Source organism: Sminthopsis crassicaudata, chromosome 5 (genome assembly GCF_048593235.1).
Source record: "Sminthopsis crassicaudata isolate SCR6 chromosome 5, ASM4859323v1, whole genome shotgun sequence".
NCBI lineage: Eukaryota > Metazoa > Chordata > Mammalia > Dasyuromorphia > Dasyuridae > Sminthopsis > Sminthopsis crassicaudata.
Window position 1 is genome coordinate 192251090 of NC_133621.1, and position 9931 is coordinate 192261020.

The following is a 9931-nucleotide window of genomic DNA, read 5'->3' on the forward strand; positions in this document are numbered from 1 at the left end:
TAGACAGGGATTGCTCCCTTCCTCTGTGTCCCAACTCAGTGGTTTTCAAAGCCTATTTATTCATTTTTATCCTAACAGGAATTTCTTCAGGGAAAGCGACTGTTCCATGGAGATATAGCAGCCAGGAATATCCTGATCCAGGGTGACCTCACTGCCAAACTCTGTGGGCTGGGTCTGGCATATGAAGTCCATGTTCGAGGTGCCATCTCCTCCAAACGTATGCTACCCCTAAAATGGCAAGCTCCCGAGAGACTCTTGCTGAAGCCTGCAGGAATCAAAGGAGATGTGTATGGTTTGTTTTTGCTCACTAAACTCACTCAGTTCAGCTCACCATTGAATACCAATGGAATGTTTCTGAAGTCCAAATATAGGACTTTAGTCTATAAAACAATAATCATATAATATCTAATTAGGAACAAGGTTCAAATCTAAAGAAATCTGAGGTGAAAAGTTTGTCTTCAGCCTCTTCTCTTTCCTTGTTTTTCCCCCCATGTTTCAGTGTCTGGTTCCTCTTGAGACACCAGCACTCTGGCTCATATTTCTTCCAAAGGAGAAAAAAAAATTTAATAAATTCATTAATACTAAACTAAAATGTTCAAGACTTAGATGTGTGTTCTTCTCCTCACCATGTTCCACTGAGGAAATTTAAAGTACTATCAAAATCAGATAATGCTAAACTGTAAGAAATGAATTGCTAATTATAAAATATCCAACATCAGTGGGTGTAGTAACTCTTTAATCTCTCCAAAAAGACTGCTTCCATTTGTGTGTAAATCTGACTGCAGTCAATTATTCTCCATGGACCAGTGAAATCTGAAAGGCAGAAAAAAGAAATAGCTAATGGGGAAGAAGTAGAAGGTAGACAATGAGTGGTATGGCCCCTGGAAGAAAATGAGAGTGGGGAGAGAAGGCAAGGAAGAATGGGGAGGGAAACGAAAGAATAAATCACAGTGGGAAATTTCTGTCCTTTTCTGTGTTTAGAACCAAGTGAACAAATTGGGAATCCACTGATGAGAGATATGAACAAGACAACTCCTAAACCCATGGAGTTTGAAATCGAATGGAAGAGACAAGTCAGCCTTTTTGCCCCTGATATGCTACAGCTCTGGCAGTGCTTACCCTTAATCCTATTCTCTTCATTCTTAATGTTCCCCTCTTATTGATGAGTATTGATTGTGAGACATTTTTTTCAAGATAGAAAAAAATGAAAAATGAGCAGGTTTATTTTGTTTAATTTGTAGATGGTCCTTTGGAATCTTGCTGTATGAGATGGTGACTTTAGGTAAGGATGATCCCTAGAAAAAGGGAGGTGGGGATAAAACAAAAATTTTCAGCTAACCCAGTGGCATAATAATTTAAACTTAATTCCTAGGGAATACCTCTGGCTATTGATCAGTTGAATCTTTTGCAGTTTGTTGATTTTTCTTTTTGGGGGGTGGGTATTAGACATATTGTGATAGAAATCAGTGGTTAAAAGTAAAATAAAAACAATAGCCACTAAATCCTACAGATTCCTGCCTGTCACATATTTCTATTATCTGTATTCTATTTCTTACTTATTTTGTTAACAATTTCCCAATTACATTTTAATCTGGTTCAGGTTCACTCGGAGTGTTGTTGACAGCAATACTGCTCTTGGCCTGAGTATTTCTGTTATAATTCACGGGACAGCTCAAAATGCATCCTGCCCACACCCAACCCCAATCTCAGGATATGTTTTCAGGCTTCTGGTCTCTTTAAGATAAAGGGATAAAACTTAAGGGAATTTGTAATTTGTTTTCCATTATGGACCCTTTGGCAATCTGGGTGAAGACTATGAACCACTTCTCAGAATAATGGATGCAAATATATAAATCAAATACATGGGATTACAAATGAATTCAATTATAACTAAATATAGTTATAAAAATATAAAATAAAATAAATTTATAGACTTCAGATTAAGAATTGGAGACTAGATAAATCATTTCTAAAGTTTTCTTTCATTCAACCATTCTGTGGGTCAACCCTGACTGGAAATAATGGTCATGACTTATCTCAGGCTTCAACCTAGCTGATTGATTTGACTGAGGGCTTATGGCATCTTCCCCTTTTTTTGGTCTTAATTCTGACTTTCCTTAGCACAACTGCTTGGTATGACCTCAATATTCCCTTTAGTTTTTAGTGCCTTCAACCGGTTCCTTTTCTTTTGCTTGCAATTCTTGGATTTGGCCATAAGGTGGCAAACAAATTCTGTTTCAAAAATTCTTGCACCTTCACTGATTTTTTTTTTTTTAATTAGCTCAGCTAGATGGAGTGAGGAGGATGAAGTAGATTGTTAGCAATGGAGAGTCCTTATTAGACAGAAATCAGGATTCTTCCTGGAGAATCACCCACTGCTGTTGCTTTTCCCCTCCCTATCCAGGGGCTCCACCATATCCAGAGGTCTCTCCTACCAGCATTTTGCAGTATCTCCAGAGGAGAAAAATTATGAAAAGACCCTCCAGTTGCTCATCTACCATGTAAGCAATTCCTTTGGGACATGTTATTCCTTTGGGACATGCTTGGCTTCCTTTTCCTTCTCCCTTTCCCAATATCCCTCTTTAGTTGCATCTCCTTCAAAGACAACAAAAATAGTCATTCACTGCTCTCTTTGTGCTAATGTATACAATCTCCCACCAGACCTTGGCTGGAGTTTAATTAGTATTCTATGAACAGTGCAGTAATGCGTAAACTTATCATTATATTTATGTGAGAAATGAGAAAATTATATAAGAAATATGATTAACCATAACGAGCACTTCAACTATGTATCAAAATTCTATTGTAAAGCCATGTCAGAAAAGTTTAGGATAATAAGGGAAGTGGTGATGGCAAATTTTGAATTAAGTTGACAGAAAATATGGATATGGAATGATAGAAAGGAAGGGAAGGATGTGTCAGGTATTAGAAATGGCATGGCATAAATTTGTATTAGTACTTGAGGAAAGAAGAGAATTGGAACCTTAAGTTTTTCAAAAATGAATGTTTTTCTAAAAAGAAAAATGGTGTTGGATTAAGTATTAATATTTGTTAGCTATGACATAATCAGACCAAACAAAATATACAAGTGATTCTTGTTATCAAAGAATAATTAGTACTAAAAAAAGGTTACATAATGTGAATCCACTGAAAATGGGGATCAATACTTCATGGGAAATAGTTTTTTTTTTTAAATAAAAAGCACTTCATGGAGATTTTATTTTAAAAAATGAAATGAAAATAATGTGAATAAGTCAGTTTTACTTTTAACAAAATTATAGTCATAACTATGCTAATGTTTAGATTTTTTTTAAAGATTTTTTTATTTTCCCAAAATTGTATAATGAAAGAAAAATCATAATAAAGACAGTGATTATTACAAAAAAAAAAAAGAGAAGAAATAGCATGAAAAAAGTCATGGAGATGTGAATTAGCAAGTTTATCTAGTTAAAAGCAATCAGGGTGGGGCTAAAATGAAGCATATATGATAGGAGAAATATTTCATATGAGTGTATAGAATATATCTCTAAAGATATCTATCTATCTTTAAAGTTAATAAAGCAATTTCCTCATAATAATCCTATGAAATAGGCAGTATATTCCCCCACCTTACAAATAAGGAGACAGATTTATAGAGGAGATTGGACTTGCCCATGATCTCCTATCAGTCAAGTTGCATCATAAGCTAAGGTCTAAGTTTACTTAACTTTGCCCTCTTAAGTGTGAAGGGCAGCGTCTTTTATATTCTATTCAGTGGAAGTGGGCCTGCTTTTTAAGAAGTTGCTAAGTATGAGTCAAAAGAATTCTGCTTTGTCCAGAGATAAAAAATTACTCTATCCTGTCAACATGACTCAATAGGGATTCCAGTTTTGGTTCAAGGGAGTCCTTCTCTCTAATAAGCAAAAAACTACCTCCTCAATCTGGTCAACTTAAAACTCTGGAGATAACTTTCTTCATGGGATCTACTGTGCTGGTGGCAGAAGCTGAGGATGGAAGGAGTGGCTTGTTCCACCTCTGAAACTCCCTGACCTTCCTTCCTCCAATTTCAAGTAGCTAAGAAGTAATCTTGTGTCCAGAAATGATTTGCATCATTATCAAAGGTGGTCAAGCTATTAGATATCTCAGAAGAAAGACCTAAATTCCTTATTTAAATCTTCCTAGAAATTTGGGGCATTTCATAAGATTTCATTTAGATGATTTAATAATCATCTATCCAATCCCTTCATTTTTAGGATGAGGGGAAGTGACTTGCCTAAGATACTTACAAAGATAGCAATGGCAGAGCTGGTTTCTATTTTTCTACTACTCTGGTTTTCAAAACTAGATTCTAATTTTCCTACTACTCTAACCCAGAAGTAATTGGCAATTGACAAGACAATCACAAATCTTTCCTTGCTGATTATCATATTCAGCTAAGATCTTTTATAACAAACAAGCAAACAAACAAAATCCAAAAAACAAACCCCACTATTCCTATTGAGAAGGCAATGACATAAGAAAGAACCAAAAGAGAGGGAGAGGTGACTTGTTAATTGGACCATGAATGGCAAAAGCAAAGCAATCAGGGAGAAGATGAAAAGCAGAGAGGAATGATATTTTCTTTTTGTTGTTGTTATAATACTTCTCTTTTCCCCAGTTACATGTAAAACAATTTTTTATATTTGTTTTTAAAACTTTGAGTTACAGATTCTCTCCCTTCCATCCCCCAGCTCCCATTGATAAGGCACGTGAAATTATGCAAAAATATTTCCATAAAAGTCATGTTGCAAAAGAAAACATAGATCTCTCCCCTCCCCCACCAAAAAAAAACCCCTCAAGAAAAAAAAAGTATGATTCAGTCTGTATTCAGACATAGTTTTCTTTTTTGGGGTATGGATAGCCTTTTTCCTTATAAGTCCTTCAGAGGAATCTTGAATCATTGTATCACTGAGAATAGCAAAGTCACTCACAGCTGATCATCCCACAACATTGCTATTACCTTTTTCACTTTACTTGAGCACATGGAAAACTTTCCAGGTTTTTCTGAGAGCTCCTCATTTTTTATAGAACAATAATAAGGAATGATATTTTCAATATTAAAAGGAAAGAAATAATTCAGGAAGAAGGAAAAACAGTCTGCTGACAGGCATTGTATCGAAGAACCAAGTGTTTCTTCTGTTTCTCCTTACAGGTATAGCATCATGAAATCCTGTTGGAAATGGCACGAAGACAGCCGACCCTCCCCAACACAATTACGTCTTCGCCTAGAGGCTGCCAGCCAGGGTGCAGATGATAAAACTGTGCTGCAGGTACCCGAGCTGGTGGTACCTGAGCTGTATGCAGCTGTAGCAGGCATCCGAGCAGAGTGTATTTCCTCTAGCTACAGTATCCTCTGAAGTACCACTGAAATGAAAAAACACTAGTGATGTGCTTGGGGCACTGATTCTCCTAGGAATTGTATTGGACATTGGACATTGTGGGGGAAGATAAGAGGGAGAGAGAGGGCATGAATCAAAGAATCATAGCTCTTAAGAGTTAGAAGGGACCATTTAGTCCAATTCTCTCATTTTACTGTTGAGGGAACTGAGCCCAGGAAAGTAAATAACTTCTCCAGTGTTACACAGGTAATAAGTGCTGGAGGTAGAATTTGGGTCGTGGTCAGAACCAGTGCTCTCACCACTATTATGCTGCCTTTCAGACTTCAGACCTAGAGATTTCTTTGAATATGTTCTTTGGATAGAGCTGGGTATGAATTTCTAAATCACCTCTTGGGAGCTGAAGTTGGATTGTTGGGTTGTTGGGTGGTCCTTAAGATTCAGATTGAAAGTAATGGATAATATTCCAAAGGAAATTTTTACAAGTCCACAATGCTTCCGGGGTCAGGTGAAATAGCTTTCTGCTCTCCAATTGTGGCTTCCAGACAAGTTCCTTTCTGAAACATTTTTCAACTAAATTCTAATGATGAGATCTATAAATTTGAGAATCAAGTGAAAGTCAATATGAGGGAAATGGAAAGAAGGAGGGAATTATAGGTAACATTTGCTCAGAGTTGGAATTCCCCAAGGAATCCTTCTTCCAAGAGAATTAGGAGAAATAATGTGAAAACTCTTGTTTTTTAATGTGAAGCTATAGGAAAAACAGAAAAAGACGATTCTCACTTGTCCAATAGGGTGAGAAGGTTGAGAATTAGAAGGAGGGAAAAAATGGTCCTTTTATTTCTTATCAGTCCTCTTGACACTGCTAGTAGTTGGAGGTTGGAAGGTTCTCCATTGAGAAGGCTTAGTTTCAACTATTAATTAATGTGAGTTCTCAGAACCTACAAGGCAGTTACAAAATCTAGAAGTTTACTTCACTTGCTAAAACAGGCAAAAGTGGAGTCCCAAGAAGAGGACTATTGTGCTCAGAGGCACAAAGACTTACCCAAAGAAAATAAAATGGGAAGACCAAGAAATAGAACAATGGCAATTTCTAATATTGAGGAAACCATGTGATTTATTGTTAAACTTTTTCATTAAATTAATTTTTTAAATATTTATTGAGGTATTGTGAATTTTTTTTATATCTTTCTCGACACATTTAGCATGTCAGTTTTATTTATCTTGGTTGACATTTCCCCCCCTAAAAGTACTGCTGTAATTTTAAAAAGTAACTAATGTATAACATCTAGAATGACAATTATACATTTGAAGTAAAATTAGTTGTTTTTCTAATAGGCATTTTGTTCTTCCAATCTACCAATTGTTGTTGCTCAAAGTCCAGTGTTGACTTTCACCCGTAAAGAGCCCCTAGTTCAGCATATCCACAGAACAGGTTCGGCTTGATGTTAAAGGTTAAAGACCAGTTTTTTTTCCTTAGCTTTTATGACTCATTATACTTCAGGGAACAAATCTTATTATTATTATTATTATTTTTTAGTTTTTTTCCATCTTTTTTTATTATAGTTTTTATTTACCAGATATATGCATGGGTAATTTTACAGCATTGACAATTGCCAAACCTTTTGTTCCAATTTTTCCCCTCCTTCCCCCCATCTCCTCTCCCAGATGGCAAGTTGACCAATACATGTTAAATATGCTGAAGTATAAATTAAATACAACATATGTATACATGTCCAAACAGTTATTTTGCTGTACAAAAAGAATCAGACTTGAAATAGTGTACAATTAGTCTGTGAAGGAAATATTATATTTTCCTGGGAGTCTGATACTTAAACCCCGCAATTTTGGAGACTGCTGAACTTCACTTTCACCTTGGATCTGAGCAGTTCACTTAAGGTTCACATCTTTTAACTAACTAAGCATATATGAGTCAGCCTCTTGTCTGTGGTCATCATCTCTTCTGGGATGGGTGTGGTTGCACATCCTGCTGGGCAATCGGCAACCAACCTTCTTAAGGACCCCAAACCTCTAGAGTTTGTGAAGTAGCTACCATGGATGGAAGAGTCTGGTTTTCAGTCCTGCTCTTTGGTATTCTATGCACAGGGACAGAAACACAAATTAGAAGAGGCAGACAGAGACTTGAGACCCATTTTTAGTCTCATCTAGATAAGCAAACTTTCTTCTCTTTCACTTTCCTGTCCTTTCACTGACCTATGCTACTATTTCTGCTTCTTGAAAAGGGCAGTGAACACAGAAATTCCCTCTTTTCCCTACTGCAAGTCTGAGGGAGAGTGGTCAGAGACCTAGAGAGAACTCTCCAAGCTGAGAGATAGTGAAAGATAGTGAGGGAGCTAAAATAGAATTCTCCTTTCATCTTTGTCATATTCCTGAGATATCCCAACAGGAGATATCAGGGATCAGTCAGGAATTACAGTTGACCATGTCCTGTAGTATGGGGTCTAAACAGAGAGCTTACTAGAAAAGGCCAGAGTACAGGCTCAGCTCCATAAGAAGTGTACAGTATAGGAGATTGGAGGTGAGAGTTTTTTAGTTACACTAGGACTTGGAGAAATTAAAAATTTGTAAAATTCAGTTCAGTGCCATAGTACTTGACAGAGAGGATTCATATTCTAGTTCAACATAGAATCATAAACTATTAATTCTAGAGGACACTTTACAATTTATTTTGTTTATTCTTCCCTCTCCAACTCCCTTCTCATAGGTGGAAACAGATGAAGGAATCAAGACTAGGAGAGATTAAGTAATTTGCCTAAAGTTATTTACAAAACAAAATGGTGGTAGAATAGAAACTAGTCCCCTGAATCTCAGTCCCATGTTGATTATGTCTTGTGTAGAAAGATGGGACCTAGTTATCATATGCTATGCTTGGAAAAGATTCTCTCATCTCTTATCTCTGGACATTCTTTTCTTCTTTCCAGATCCAGGTTAATTGCTTCCTAGGATGTTCTTTTGACTTCTAATATTTTCCCAGCTAGAAGCAATTTATCCTTCTTTGAATCATTCAGGCCAACCAATCAACCAGTACTTATTAAGTGTCTACCATGTATAAGGTGCTATGCTAAGGATACAAGTGTAATGAAAGAAATAATTTGTACTCATAAAACACTTAAACATTAATAGGTAAGACAATAAATTCCTACATAAATTTAAGACACCCAGACATAAACATATAAAATCTAGTTAAATTCAGGGTAGTTTGGAAGAGAGAATAATAAAGGGATTTGGGAAAAGTGTCATGCAGAAGATAGCATTCTGACCTCTTCCATCGCCTAACTTGTGTCTATGTCTTATCTGCCTACTACTATGTGAACTCCTTGAAAGCATATTTTTCATCTTTGTATTCTTAGCATCCAGAATGGTGAATTTTTTTTAAACATAGTAGGCAATTAATATTTGTTGAATTGATCTATGGACTACAAAGCAATTTTTTTTAGGCCACTGTCACTCTTCTGCATCTAGCACATATAAGCTCTGAGAATATTCCAGCTCCCACTTTGGGAGTATCAAATGATACTTGGGTCACAGAACAGGCTTTTACTTTCCCTCCAAGGTTTAAGATTTACCTCTGAGGAGTGAAATGATTCTCTAATTTCCATAGTTTGAGTCCCTCCTGCAGTGCTTATCCTCCACATTGTCAGTTGAGAATCATTTTAGTTAGGCATCCTTAAAGTAGATTTAGAAAACTGACTGAGATTGATTTATTGATTGTTCCCACTTGGTATTTGCATATCTTATCATTTAACTTTCAATGAAGTAAATTGACTTCATCAAATAAATCAACCAATCTGACATATAAAATGGTAGAATATTATTGCCTAACTCACCAGCAGAGAAAGAACATGTAAGAAGAAACTATTAGTAGTGAGGGTACAGAATTCTCATGGAAGAAGATCATAAGAGGTATCTTAATCTTCATTCCTTTTCTATTTTGTAATAGAGCTGAGGTCATACAGATGATTGTAGTCTGTCACATTGCCAGGGCAGGATACTACTAATAGCAATGGCAGGCTAATAATACCATATGAATAGCATGCTTGTGTCATCTCTATTGTGAAAATATCTGGACAGACATTCTTTTGTCATTTCTGTATAGTAAAAATGGTATGAGGAACATTTGACTAGCTGTGCTTGGTGATATGACTTTTGTGAAAATACTTAATAACCAAGGAGTGATGCTTGGACCTACTTTAAGAATGGTGACTGATAGAGGAAAGACTGATGTAAAATTAGATCCTTTCTGATTTCATAATGAATTAGTTACCTAAGCAGTGATGCAGCAGTTATGGGAATGCCAGAATGATGACATGTCTGATAAACTGCAGTTAAACAGGAAGGGGGGAAAAAGTAAAGGGAAAAGAGAATTATATTAAGGCCTGTGAATTCTGTACACAAATGCTCTTCAATTGCCTTAGCTGTCCATTTAAGGAAGACTTATGGATAATAATCTGTAGTTTTTTCCTGATTAGAAGAAGTAAGCAAAGGAGGAAAATTTCCATTTAGAAACGTTGTCCTAAAATTGATATATTGACTGTTTATGTACAAAATATATTTGG

General features: G+C 36.1%; 1 protein-coding gene across 4 annotated transcripts in view; it reads left to right on the forward strand.

Annotated features, from left to right (window-relative positions):
- The window catches only part of STYK1 (serine/threonine/tyrosine kinase 1), a 30861-nt gene extending 24347 nt beyond the window's left edge, over nt 1-6514 (forward strand). For 3 of the 4 annotated variants that reach the window (XM_074269189.1, XM_074269188.1, XM_074269187.1), the window contains 4 exons: nt 79-287; nt 1242-1282; nt 2405-2501; nt 5171-6514. In XM_074269189.1, coding sequence (XP_074125290.1) covers nt 79-287; nt 1242-1282; nt 2405-2501; nt 5171-5375 — 552 coding nt within the window. In that variant the 3' untranslated portion in view covers nt 5376-6514. The other variant, XM_074269190.1, reaches the window with a different exon arrangement.
- The last annotated feature ends 3417 nt before the right edge of the window (nt 6515-9931 follow it).